At 37.8% G+C, this 14,936-nt stretch overlaps 1 protein-coding gene across 2 annotated transcripts in view; it reads right to left on the reverse strand.

Moving 5' to 3' along the window:
* The window catches only part of AADACL2 (arylacetamide deacetylase like 2), a 28,941-nt gene extending 20,562 nt beyond the window's left edge, over positions 1-8,379 (reverse strand). Inside the window, exons 1-2 of one of the 2 annotated variants that reach the window (XM_060197640.1) lie at positions 8,080-8,379; positions 1,881-2,012 (exon numbers count right to left, since the gene is read on the reverse strand). In XM_060197640.1, coding sequence (XP_060053623.1) covers positions 1,881-2,012; positions 8,080-8,217 — 270 coding nt within the window. In that variant the 5' untranslated portion in view covers positions 8,218-8,379. Of the gene's footprint in view, positions 1-1,789; positions 2,013-8,079 lie in introns of both variants that reach the window. The other variant, XM_007529566.2, reaches the window with a different exon arrangement.
* Positions 8,380-14,936: the final 6,557 nt, after the last annotated feature.

Below are 14,936 nucleotides of genomic sequence, written 5' to 3' on the forward strand. Positions count from 1 at the left end.
ATGGTTATGCAAAGAAAGTCTCATGCCAGAGACTTTAAAGTCCTAAATTTAATCCCCTGCACCACCATAAGCCAGAGCTGAGCAGTGTTCTGTTAAAAAAAAAAAAAAAAAAAAACCAAGGCTGTCTAATGTTCTCAAACTCACTTTCCAGGTATTAGGATAAAAAAGACCGCAGACAACAAGGATATGGGAAGTGGGCTCCAAGTACCCAGGGCATGATGGTGAAGAGAGACTTGGGGGTGGTGAAATAAGGAATTGTACTCATGCATCAATAACTGTCCTATAAAGCATTGTTTCCCCCAAGGAAATTATTAAGTGGAGGGAACCTGAATTCTTCCATTCCTGGCTATCTTTTCTTCCACCATCATACCAAGTAGTCTAACCCTAACTTTTGGGTAAATTCAATTTCCATATTCTTTTTTAAGGCATTTATTAATTGACTTATTTACTATCCTTATTTATTGAGAGAGATAAACATTAAAAGGGGAGGAGGAGACAGAGAGATAGAGAGAGACCTGCAGCACTGTTTCAGCACTCATGAAGACCTGCAGGGGGGAACCAGGGGCTCAAACCTAGGTCCTTGTTCATTGTAACATGTGTGTTATAGGTGTTCCACCACCTGGCCCCTTCTGTATTCTTTTATTTTTTTTACACTTCTTTATTTATTTATAAAGTGGAAATATTTATAAGACTACAGAATAAAAGGGGAACATTTCCACACAACGCCCACTCCCAGAGCTCCATATCCAATCCCCCCTTAATATCTTCCCTATTATTTATCCCTCTGGGAGTATGGACTCAGGATCATTATAGGGTGCAGAAGGTGGAAGGTCTGGCTTCTGTAATTGCTTCCCCACTGAACATGGGCATTAACAGGTCAATCCATACTCCCAGCCTGTCTCTTTCCCTAGTGGGGCAGGGCTCTGGGGTGGCAGGGCTCCAAGACATATGGTGGGGTCTTATGCCCAGGAATTCAGGTTGGCATCATGGTATCATCTAGAACCTGGTGGCTGAAAAAGAGTTACGATATAAAGCAGAACGAACTGTTGACTAGTCATGAACCTAAAGGCAAGAATATTGCAGGTGAAGATTTGGGGTCTCTATTTTGGAAAAAGCTAGTAGGTCTACTTTAGGTATATTCCAGAGGGCCTATGACTTTACTAGTTTTTGCCTTCACCTGACATTTAATATGCAGGCGGACCCAGGTTTTTGTCTGAGGAGATGGTTGGTAAAAGGACTAGAATACTGAAACAAGGAAGAGCATAGCTCCCAAAATATGGGAAAAATATATAAATATTGTTAACTCTAAACCCCATCAATTTGATCTGGGGCCCAAATTCAGCACAGGAGCCTGTGTAACCTCTGCATCCCTGTAGGTCTGAGCTCACATTCTTTGGTCAAGGCTAGGAACATTCGAGGCTGCACAATTTCAGGAACCTTCTTCCTCAGGTAGTAGGTAGAGTATGTTGTCCAACCTCCCTTCAGAGAATGGAACATTCCCTACCATTGTTGATCCATATTGAGGGCAAAGTCCTATGGGGGCCCACAAAGGAGTCCATTGTGTTGTTCCTGATAGAGATGACCAGTGACAATGGTGAGAGTGTATTCTTTTGTCAAATATATGTCTATATCTGTCTCCCTACTAGAAAGTTAATTGTATAACTATACTTAAGCATTGTACATGTAAGTATGTATATATTCATATACATATATATATATTAGTGTGTATATCTGCATAAATAGTTCTTATAAAAAACAGTTAATACTTTCTCTTTATATGATGACTTACTGAAACTTCCTAAACAATAAGCACCACCATGAATATATATGACTGCTCGTCTTGGGATTTCTGATTTTCTCTTTGGCAAATACAGACGTACAGGAATGTTAGCAAATGTCATATCAGTAACTGTGATGTTTTCATCCGAAAATGGTTCAGTGTAATCCAGCTTGAGTATCATGGAAATAAACTCATCAAATCTCATGATGCCTATATTTTCAAAACACATGGCCTGTAAAAGCAAAAAAAAAAAAAAATTAAACACTTTCATCTATAAATAATTTCTACTGCATAGAACAAGAAAACATAAGCAAAATAAACAGGATGTTCCTAGAAATGTTTGTAATGCTGTATAGACATTGTTGCTTTTGAAACTCTCAGGCCTTCTGTGTTTTGGAGTGATAACAATGTTATTCAAAGATATTGGTAGAGAGAATCTAATTCTTGTACTTAATGATAAGGAAGTATGCAGAAACTCTAAAGTGAAACCAATAAATGTCTCAGCCAAATCTGCTCCCTTATCCTATAAAATATGACCATACCAAATATGACTTCTGAAGCAAATTGTTCTATTTTAATTTCTGTTTTTTTCTCCCTCACTGCAAGTGTTTCTGATATGAAGAAAGACAGTGTTGTGGTAGTGACCATTGAATAGTAGGCTCTTTTCTCTAAATTCACATTTGTTGCATTATCTTTTGTGTACGTGTCTCTTTTATTTTGTGTGTGTGTATGTGTCTCTTAATGGTTTCCAGGAGCTCTCACTTGCACTCCTTTTTATATTTGCATATGTTAACCTTTTATTTATCTTTAATATGCAAGTGCCATATAAGCACATATTCATGCCTAAAATACTTTTTAAGCAAAATTGGTTTTGCCTCTAGGTCTCTATGCAGCTCTTTCACTAATTAGTGGAAATGTACTTAACACACTTAAATATGTAATTATATTTTGTGTAGGTTACCCCATTAAAAATATAGATACTTCTCGCTACTATGCTTTTCAACTTAGCTGTGGAACTTAGGGTTCTTTCCATATCAGTACATGCAGACACCAGAATTACATTGAAATGATGCATAGCACATTCTACGGTATGACTGAATTATGGTTCATTTAGCCACCCTCCTAATGATAGAATTGTGGGTCATTCCCAGTTTTTTACAATTATTAAAATTCCAGATACTACACTTTAGTCTCTCCTTCTAAGCCCTTAAAATGTGCTATTTTTGAAAGACTCTCCTCTTTTCATTTATGATAATGGTCTATAGACATTGTATTGCCATGTATTTTAATTTCTTTCTCTATGCAATTTTGGTCTTAACAGTAATCACAATAAATCATTTAGTGGGTTGTAGTAGAATTTTACTGAGTTAGGATTTTCCTTTTTTCCTACTAGACTTCACCAAGGCATTATATCTGTGCTATTTCCACTGCTTTCAATGGACTTTTTAAAATATTTTATTTATTGACTTATTTATTGAATAAAGACAAAGAAATTAAGAGAGGAGGGAGAGATAGAGAGAGGAAGAGAAAGAGAGACACCTTCAACACCGTTTCACCACTTGTAAAGCTTCTCTGGGACTTGAGCACCGTGACATGCGTGTTCAATCAGGAGGCTATGTCACACTGCTCTATCTCAATGAATTTTTTCCTTTCATTTCTCCTCTTTTCTGCTTTTCCAGTTCTTTTTTTTTCTATTCTTCTCTCTTTCTTTCTCTTTATTTCACATTCAGGGACCAGAAACCTTAGTAGTCTTGAATGGTTCAGCATGGACTTTATGAGGTGAGGGATCTCTTACCCCTAAACTAGAACTTTTAATCTACCCAGACAAATTCCTGGAGCTCATTAAGTACTAAGTAAACAATATCTTATTATTATGTTAGTATCTATTATTACATAATAACATAACCCGGCTTTGACCTAGCACATTATGATTGGGCCCTCCTCAATCGCTATCGAACAGGCCATGGCCGGTGCTCCGCTATGTTCCATCGCTGGGGAGCCAGAGACGACCCGAACTGCCCCTGTGGCTACAGACAGACTATGATCCACATAGTCAATGACTGCCACCTCTCCAGATTCAAAGGAGGTCTCGAAACTTTGCATCAGGCTCAACCTGATGCTGTTGACTGGCTATGGAAGAAGGGCAAACGCTAGAAGAAGAATGAGCAAACATGCTTGAAGTTTTTTCATGCCAACTGAAAATAGATTATGCTTTAGTCAAGCTTTTGTTAAATAGGTAACAATATAATTTTTCATTTGGTGAACCGATTTTTAAAAGTTTTAAGAACACATGAACCCACCTTCTCTGACCCATCTTGGATGGAGCTAGAAGGAATTATGTTAAGTGAGTTAAGTCAGAAAGACAAAGATGAGTGTGGGATGATCCCATTCATAAACAGAAGAACAGAAAGGGAAACTGGCCGGCACTCCCATGTGGTGAAGTCCAGCAGGAAGGCAAACTGACCGATTCTTCCTTGCTCACTTATGAGACAACGCAAAATAGAGACAAGAGAAACGGGGAGAATGGACGCACTCTCATTTAATGGCAGAAGAACGTGGGTTTAAACAGGAATTTAGACAAATAACATATTTCAAACATGTCAGGAATTACAGGTTTCTTAAAGGTCAGCTTGGCCTTATGGTAGGCGGCTGGCATGACAGGAATTGATGCGATACATAAAGGTCAAGACAATTATTCTCCATGATGTAAGCAACTTAATTATCCAAAGGTATTTGAGAGAAACATAGGGGTTAAGTCAGCAGGGTGAGATAGGGTAAAGATAAACAGAGCATGGTAGGTATCAAATCTATAAGGAAATAAAGTTTGGTGCTTCACTGACTGATGTCAGAGAGGTGTGTGATGGAGTATGCTTTCTCTCGTGATCAAAAGTGATGTGGTTGTGTGATCTCTGGGTGACTATGTGAATTTTGAATGAACCTTAAGGCAGGAAGCCATGTAGCCTGCAGTTAATGGAGAGAAACAGTGAGGTTTCTGTGGGCTTGAGAGTCTGGAAGGGAAGAACTAAGTCTGAGAGATGGTTTCTCTCCTTTGCTCACCTTGGCAAGAGAGACTTACAAGGTGGTGTCTTTCCCAGACTTCCATCCAAGGATGGGGGAGTTTTTCCTAAGCTCTATCAAGCTTACATATATCCCAACAGAAACTCAAAGCAGGATCTGACTGAGTGGAGTAGGGCACCAAAGTAAAAATCTCTGGGTTGAGGGTGATGATAGATATTCAGCTTCACGGGGGGTGGGGGGGGGAGGGTGGTGGAATGGGACACAGTCTTTTGGTGGTGGGAATGGTGTTTATGTGCACCCCTATTAATTTGTAGTCATATAAAACACTATTTAATTAATATGAGAGGGGAAAATTGATTGAATGTCTCAATCTTCTTAATGCACAGACCATAGACTGAGTCTTTGATATGTTGACTCTCTTAAAAGCTTAGGCCAGGGAGAACAGAAGCAACTGGTGGCACAACTATATACACATAATGTCAAAGGACATGAATTATGGTGATATTGCATGTGATACAGAAAATCCTAACAAAGGGATTTTTCAAAATTAACCCAATTGCCAAATAATTTGATTACAGGAAGAACTATCTATTGCCTTCTTAAACCCTAAGACAGCAGGAACCTCCTGCTTCCTCTATAGAGCCTTTATTTTTGCACTTTACCAGAAGTGTTTTGGCATACCTGGTCTTCACATCTAAGAGCAGTTATGATTCTTTCACTTTTTTTAAAAAAAAATTAATATTTATTCCCTTTGTTGCTCTTGTTGTTATATTGCTGTAGTTATTATTATTGCTGTCATCATTGTTTGATAGGACAAAGAGAAATGGAGAGAGGAGGGGAAGACAGAGAGGGGGAGAGAAAGATAGACACCTGCTTCACTGCTTGTGAAGTGACTCCCCTGAAGGTGGGGAGCATGTGCCCAGAATCGGTATCCTTATACCGGACCTTGTGCTTTGTGCCACGTGCGCTTAACCCGCTGCTCTACAGCCCGACTCCCCTCTTTTACTTTTTTGTTTTGTTCTGTTTTGTCTTTTTTTTATGAAAGCACTGATCATGTCTGGCTTAAGGGTGGTGCCAGAGATTGAACCTATGACTTCAGATCCTCAAGCATGAGAGTCTCTGTGCATGACCATTATGCTATCTACCCCTGCCCATGATTATTTTATTATTGGCATTTCTCTTTCTATGTTAAAAATGAATCATGGCAGACAGGAAGATGACTCGGTACAACGCTTGCACATGTGAAGTCCTAAATTCGTTCCACAGGCTTATATATACTGAAGAGATACTGTGGCATGGTCCAGGAAGAGAAGCAGTGGAATCTCAACCATGAGGTCCTGAGTTCAATCAGTGGCAGCACATGTGCCAGAGTGATGTCTGATTCTTTCTCTTTCTCTCTCTCTCTCTCTCTCTCTCTCTCTCTCTCTCTCTCTCCTCTCTCCTGTCTTCCTCATGAGTAAATAAATAAATTCTGAGAGAGACTGTGACTCTCTCTCTTTTCTTTTACCTTTTTTAATTGTCTTGATTTACTTATTAGATAGAGACAGCCAGAATCTGAGAGGGAACAGGGAGATAGAAAGGAAAAGAGATAAACAACCGCAGCACTGCTTCACCACTTGCAATGCTTTCCTCCTGCAATAGGGGACTGGGACCTCGATCCTGGGTCATAGTGCATTTTAACATGTGCAATCAATCAGGTGTTATCACCTGGCCCCTGCTGTGACTCCCTCTCATAGATAAGTTACTCCATTTTCTTAAAGATTGCAAAGATGTTTTTAAATACATAATGAAGGAGTACGAACATATTATAGTATGGAGGAACTTTGTTCAGCCAAGCCAAGTCTTCCAATTAGCATAGAAGTCCATAAGAATGTATTTATTTTCCAAGGTCAGTTCTTCAAAAACTCCTTTTTTTTTTTTCATTTCCTTATCCTATGCTAAGAATTTTGTTTTCTTAAGGTAACATGAGTTTGAGGTATAAAACTCAGTACTGACAAAATTGACTTCCATAGAATAGCCCAAGCCAGTTGATTTTACTAGAATAAACCATAAAGTAATTAAATGTGCTTTTCCTATCTTTTTTAAAATCAAAGACAGTCAACCATATACAATATCAAATATGAAGAGCACAATTTTATCATTACACGTGGACAGTGATGGGGTTAATTTGTAGCTAAAATGATAAAAGTAGAATTTTGGAAATGGATATTCTGCCAATATACTTTTTTATTATTATTACCTTTATTTATTTAATGCCAGAAATCAAGAAGGAAGAGGGTGACAAAGAGGGGAAAAGATATAGAGACACCTGTAACACTGCTTCACCACTTGAAAAGTTTTTCCCCTGAAGATGGGGATTGGAGGCTTGACCCTGGTTCCTTCTGCATTATAACATGTGTATTCAACCAGGTGCACTACCATCCAGCTCCTGTCAATATAATTTTGATGAAGTTCTGATTTCCTAGGCATCAGCCAGTCTGAACTTTCAGTATATGAAATAATCATAACAGATAACAGCGGGAGTTGGGCGGTAGCGCTGCAGGTTAAGCGCATATGGTGCAAAGCGAAAGGTCCAGTGTAAGGATCCAGGTCGAGCCCCCGGATACCCACTTGTAGAGGAATCGCTTCACAGGCGGTGAAGCAGGTCTGCAGGTGTCTTTCTCACCCTCTCTCTGTCTTCCCCTCCTCTTTCCATTTCTCCCTGTCCTAACAATGACGACATCAATAACAACAACAATAACTGCAACAACAACAACAAAAAAAAAAAGGGCAACAAGAGGGAAAAGAAAAAAAAAAGGGCAACAAAAGGTAAAATAAATAAATAAAAAGGCAGATAACAATAGTCTCTCAGGGCCTGGTGGTGGCTCACCTGGTGGAGCACACATATTACAATGTGCAAGGACCCACAATCAAGTCCCGGGTCCACATTTACAGGAGGAAAGCTTCACAACTGGTGAAGCAGTGCACAGGTGTCTGTTTGTCTGTCTCTCTTTCTCTCTATCCCACCCTTCCCTCTTGATTTCTGTCTCTATCCAATAAATAAATATAATAATTAAAAAATACTGCTCCTCTCTCTCTTTAAGAAAAAATAGTACTCTGTGAATCAGGCAATTGTTTATACAGATATTTTGAATATTATGTCATATAAAATAATAAGAGCATTGGTAAAATAAAGAACAAACATTATTAACAAATAAGCAGTGATTGACTCAAAATGGCATACACAACTGATTCTTAGCTAACAAGACATCAAATAACCAAAATAAAAATAATCATCTTACCACAAAAGTAGAAATTTTAGCAGCTGCATCCAAGATCCTCACTTTCCATTGTTCTTCAATGTTGCTCGGTATAGGTGTATAAATATATGAGGCAAAAAACACACAAAGCAACCCCAAACAGAGAACTTTGAAATCCATACTACCTCCAAATCTGAACTGGTTACAGTGCCAAGATCACAATTTTCCCAAAACTTCAATAAGGGCAAATTTATTGAATAATAAATAGCAAGTAATGGAGACTAAGAAACATTCAGATACATTGTGTCTGAGCAGGAGACTAACTTTCAACTGAAAAGTGACAGTGTCAGGAGCAAATTGTGCAAGTGTTCTGATGCTGAAACAGATGTCATAACCTGTCAGTTCTTGTCTGTATTGTTAGTGTTAATTAGAAAAGCCTGTAGAGTTCCTCATGCTTTAATGTCATCATCAGCCCAAAACATATTTATTGTCAAACCCTAGATTTTTTTAAAGATATATATATATATGGTTTGAGATAGATGAATCACAGAACCCCAAAGCATCTGAAAAAACTCAAAGATCTGAATAAACAGCTTCCTAAAGAAGACATGCATATGATCCACAGACGTATGAAAATAAGGAGCCACTTCACTTATCACTAGAAAAATGCACCACAATGAGATACCACCCCATACCTGTGATAACAGCTTACATCAACAAATCAAGAGATGACAAGTGTTGGGTGTCCAGAAAAAGGAACTCTGTTGCATTGTTGATGGTAATGCAAACTGGTACACTCCCTATGAGAAGCATTATAGAGTGTTCTTATAAATAAAAATGGAAATTCTTGACCCAGGTGATAGCACACCTGGCTGAGCACATATGTTACCATGTGCAAGGACCCAGGTTCAAGCCCCTGGTTCCCACCTGCAGGGGGAAAGATTCAAGAGTGTTGAGCAGTGCTACAGATGTTTCTTTGTCTCTATCCCCACTCTCCCCTCCCACCATCAACTTCTCTGTCTCTATTAAAATAAGTTTTAGGTCTTGGCACACCTAGTTAAATCCATACATTATCATGGTTGAGGACCAGGGTTCAAGCCCCAACTTCAGGGAGGATGCTTTATGAGTGGTGAAGCAGGCCTGTAGGTGTTTCTCTCTCCATGTCTATCTCCCTCTCCCCTCTAAATTTCTATAGAAAGGAAGAAAGGAAAGAAGAGAAAAATAAAAGAGAGAGAGAAATAGCTGCTAAAGGAAGTGGATTTCTCATGCAGGCACCAAGCCCCAGTGATAAACCTAGTGGCAATAAACAAATAAATAAATTAAAATAAGATAAAATAAAATAAATAAAGGAATTAAGGAAAATCTGTCAATAAAACTCAAGATTCTTTTTTTAACTTTACTTATTTATTTAGGAAAAATAGAGAGAGAGATTGACATGGAATGAATGGTAGAATGGCAGGGAAGGGAGAGCCCTGCAACACTACTGCTTAATCAATTGTGAAGCTTCCCCCTTATAGGTGGGGAATCCTAATGGCTGCAAAAGAAAAACAAAGAGTCACCTACAGAGGAAACCCATAAGATTAGCAGCAGACTTCTCCACACAAACACAATAGGCCAGAAGAGAATAGCAAGATATCTATTGCGAAAGACTTTCAACCAGGATGACTGTATCCTGCTAGACTGTCATTCAGACTAGATGGAGACATAAAAACCTTCTCAGACAAGCAACAGTTGAAAGAATCAAATATCACCAAGCCTGTCCTGAAAGAAGTTCTGAAAGGTCTCCTATAAACAATCATACCACCATAAATAGGCCATATATGAGAAAACTCTAAAACTGTACAAGAATGGTATTAAAATATCTTCAGTCTTTGATATCAAAAAATGCCAATGGCATGAATTCACTTATTAAAAGACACAGAGTAGGAAGATGGGTCAGAAAACACAACCCAACCATATGCTATCTACAGGTAACCCACCTAACCAAACAAGACTAACACACACTCAAAATGACAGGATAGAAAACTACTATACTAGCCAATGAACAACAAAAAAGGGCAGGAACCGCTATTCTCATATCTGACATGATAGACTTTAAAATAAATAAAATTTTAAAAGATAGGGATAGATACTACTTAATGCTCAGTAGATCAGTCAATCAAGAGGACTTAACAATTATTAACATCTATATACACCCAATGAGAAGCCATCTAAATACATCAAACATCTACTGAAACAGCTACAGCAATATATTAACAGCAACACAGTCATATTAGGGGACTTCAACACCCCACTCTTTCAACTGGACAGATCATCCAGGCAGATAATAAATAAAGGAGGGATAATCAAATGAGGGAGCTAAATGAGGAGATAGATAAACTAGAACTACATTCAGAGTCATTCACCCCAAGAAAATGGAATACACATTCTACTCAAGTCCACATGGATCATTGTCAAGGATAGACCATATGTTAGGCCACAAAGACAGCATCAGCAAACTCAAGAGCATTGAAATCATCCCAAGCATCTTCTCAGACCACAGTGGAATTAAACTAATATTTAACAATCAACAAAAGATTAGTAATAGTCCCAAAATGTGGAAGCTTTACAGTACACTCTCCTTAACAACTACTGGGTCAAAGAAGAAATAAAGGAAGAAATCAAAATGTTTTAAGAGTAAAATGAAAATGAAAACACAAGCTATCAAAATATTTGGGACATGGCTAAGGCAATACTGAGAGGGAAGTTCATAGCCATACAAGCACACTTTAGGAAACAAGAAAAAGCACAAATAAACAGCCTGATTGCACATCTTAAAGACCTAGAAGAAGGAGAACAAAGGAACCCTAAAGGAAACAGAAGAACAAAAATCACTAAGGTTAGGGCAGAAATAAATCACATTGAAAATAAGAAAACCATACAAAAGATCAACGAAAGTAAATGTTGGTTCTTCAAAACTGTGAACAAAATTGACAAACCTTTAGCCAGACTCACAAAACAAAAAAGGAAGAAGACCCAAATAAATTGAATATTAAATGAAAGAGATATCGCAACAGATATTGGAATGTAGTTTTCTTTTTTGGTTGTGTCACAACAGACACCAAAGAAATTCAACATACCATGTGAGGCTTCTATGTACAATTATATGCCACCAAGCTAGAGAACCTGGAAGAAATGGATGATTTCCTAGATACCCACAATTTCCAAAATTAAGTAAAGAGGAAGTAGATAACATGAACAGGTCCATCACAGCTAATGAAACCGAAACAGTTATCAAAAACCTTCCCAAAAATAAAAGTCCTGGACCTGATGGTTTTACGAATGACTTCTACAAAACCTTCAAAGAAGAACTAATACCTCTCTTTTTTTATAATTTATTTCTTTATTGGGGAATTAATGTTTTACATTAAACAGTAAATACAATAGTTTGTACATGCATAACATTCCCCAGATTCCCATTTAACAATACAACCCCCACTATGTCATTCATCATTTTTCATGGACCTGAATTCTCCCCACCCTTCACCCACCCCAGGGTCTTTTACTTTGGTGCAATACGCCAATTCCATTTCAGGATCTACTTGTGTTTTCTTTTCTAATCTTGCTTTTCATCTTCGGCCTGAGAGTGAGATCATCCCATATTCATCCTTCTGTTTCTGACTTATTTCACTCAACATGATTTTTTCAAGGTCCATCCAAGATTGGCTGAAAACAGTGAAGTCACCATTTTTTATTATAGCTGAGTAGTATTCCATTGTGTATATATACCACGACTTGCTCAGCCACTCATCTGTTGTTGGACACCTGGGTTGCTTCCAGGTTTTGGCTATTACAAATTGTGCTGCCAAGAACATATGTATACATAGATCTTTTTGGATGGATGTGTTGGGTTCCTTAGGATATATCCCCAGGAGAGGAATTGCAGGGTCATAGGGTAGGTCCATTTCTAGCCTTCTGAGAGTTCTCCAGACTGTTCTCCACAGAGGTTGGACCAATTTACATTCCCACCAGCAGTGCAGGAGGATTCCTTTGACCCCACACCCTCTCCAGCATTTGCTGCTGTTACCTTTTCTGATGTATGACATTCTCACAGGAGTGAAGTGATATCTCATTGTTGTCTTGATTTGCATTTCTCTGACAATCAGAGACTTGGAGCATTTTTTCATGTGTTTCTCAGCCTTTTGGATATCTTCTGTGGTGAATATTCTGACCAAGTTCTCCCCCCATTTTTGGATGGGGTTATTTGTTGTCTTGTTGTTGACTTTGGCAAGCTCTTTATATATGTTGGTTATTAAACTCTTATCTGATGTATGGCATGTAAAGATCTTCTTCCTTTCTGTGAGGGGTCTCTTGGTTTGGGTAGTGGTTTCTTTTGCTGTAAAGAAGCTTTTTAATTTGATGTAGTCCCATAGGTTTATACTTGCCTTAGTCTTCTTTGTAATTGGATTCGTTTCATTGAAAATGTCTTTAAAATTTATGTGGAAAAAAGTTCTGACAATATTTTCCTCTAAGTATCTGATAGTTTGTGGTCTAAAATCTAAGTCCTTGATCCACTTGGAATTTACTTTTGTATTTGGTGAAATACAGTGATTCAGTTTCATTCTTCTGCATGTTTCAACCCATTGTTTCCAACACAATTTTTGAAGAGACTCTGCTTTCCCCATTTAATAGTCTGGGTCCCTTTGTCAAAGATTAGATGTCCATAGGTGTGGGGCCTCATTTTTGGGCTCTCAATTCTATTCCACTGGTCAGTGTGAATATTCATGTTCCAGTACCAAGCAGTTTTGATGACAATGGCCCTATAATACAGTTTGAGATCTGGGAGTGTGATGCCTCTGGTTCTGTTCTTTTTTCTCAAGATTGTTTTGGCAGTTCTAGGTCTTTTCTGGTTCCAGATAAACATTTGTAGCATTTTTCTATTCTCCTATAAAATGTGCTTGGGATCTTGATGGGGATAGCATTAAATTTGTAGATGGCTATGGGTAATATATTCATTTTGATGATGTTATTTCTTCCAACCCATGAACATGGAATATCTTTCCACTTCTTTGTGTCTTTTTTAATTTCTTTGAGTAGTGACTCATAATTTTCAGTATACAAGTCTTTCACTTCTTGGCTAGGTTTACTCCTAGATATTTTATTGTTTTTGTTGCTATAGTAAAAGGAACTGATTTCTGGATTTCAATTTCTTCTAACTTAGTGTTTGCATAGAGTAATGCCACTGACTTATGAATGTTAATTTTATAGCCTGACACCTTACTGTATTGCCTGATGATTTCCAAAAGCTTCTTGCTGGATTCCTTAGGTTTTTCCATGTATACTATCATGTCATCTGCAGATAAGGACAGTTTGACTTCTTCTCTTCCAATCTGTATGCCTTTAATTCCTTGCTCCTGCCTGATTGCTATGGCAAGAACTTCCAACACTATGTTGAATAGTAATGGTGATAGTGGGCAGCCCTGTCTAGTACCTGATCTGAGGGGAAATGCTTCCAGTTTTTCACCATTGAATATGATGTTGGCTGTAGGTTTGCTATATATAGACTCCACTATCTTCAGGAATTTTCCATCTATTCCCATTTTTTGTAGTGTTTTGATCATAAAGGGATGTTGTATTGTGTCAAAGGCTTTCTCTGCATCTATTGATATGACCATGTGGTTTTTGGTCTTGCTTTTTTTCATGTGGTGGATCACATTGATTGATTTATGTATATTAAATCAACCTTGCATGCCTGGGATAAACCCCACTTGGTCATGATGAACAATCTTTTTGATATACTGCTGTATCCGGTTGGCTAGAATTTTGTTCAATATTTTACCATCTATGTTTATCAGAGATATTGGTCTGTAGTTTTCTTTTTTGGTTGTGCCCATGTCTGCTTTTGGTATCAGGGTGATGTTGGCTTCATAGAAGCTGGCAGGGAGTATTCCAGTGTCTTCAATATTCTGGAAGACTTTAAAAAGTAGAGGTATTAGTTCTTCTTTGAAGGTTTTGTAGAATTCATTTGTAAAACCATCTGGTCCAAGACTTTTATTTTTGGGAAAATTTTTTATAACTGTTTCAATTTCATTAGCTGTGATGGGCCTGTTCATGTTATCTACTTCCTCTTTACTTAGTTTTGGAAGTTGGTAGGTATCTAGGAAATCATCCATTTCTTCCAGGTTCTCTAGCTTGGTGGCATATAGTTGTTCATAGAAGCCTCGCGTGATATGTTGAATTTCTGCGGTGTCTGTTGTGATATCTCCTCTTTCATTTAGTATCCAATTTATTTGGGTCTTCTCCCTTTTTTGTTTTGTGAGTCTGACTAAAGGTTTGTCGATTTTGTTTATTCTTTCGAAGAACCAACATTTACTTTCATTGATCTTTTGTTTGGTTTTCCTATTCTCAATGTTATTTATTTCTGCCCTAACTTTAGTGATTTCTGTCCTTCTGGTTGCTTTAGGATTCCTTTGTTGTTCTTCTTCTAGGTCTTTAAGATGTGCAATCAGGCTGTTTATCTGTGCTTTTTCTTGTTTCCTAATGTGTGCTTGTATAGCTATGAACTTCCCTCTTAGGACTGCTTTAGCTGTGTCCCAAATATTTTGATAGATTGCGTCTTCATTTTCATTGAATTCTTGAAACATTTTGATTTCTTCCTTGATTTCCTCTTTGACCCAGAAGTTGTTAAGAAGTGTACTGTTGAGCTTCCATATTTTGAGACTGTTACTAATCTTTTGTTGATTGTTAAGTATTAGTTTAATTCCACTGTGGTATAAGAAGATGCTTGGGATGTTTTCAGTGCTCTTGAATTTTCTGATGCTGTCTTTGAGGCCTAACATATGGTCTATCCTTGAGAATGACCCATGTGGATTTGAGTAAAATGTGTATTCCAGTTTCTTGGGATGAATGACTCTGAAAAT

The sequence above is a fragment of the Erinaceus europaeus genome, chromosome 9 (assembly GCF_950295315.1).
Source record: "Erinaceus europaeus chromosome 9, mEriEur2.1, whole genome shotgun sequence".
Lineage (NCBI taxonomy): Eukaryota > Metazoa > Chordata > Mammalia > Eulipotyphla > Erinaceidae > Erinaceus > Erinaceus europaeus.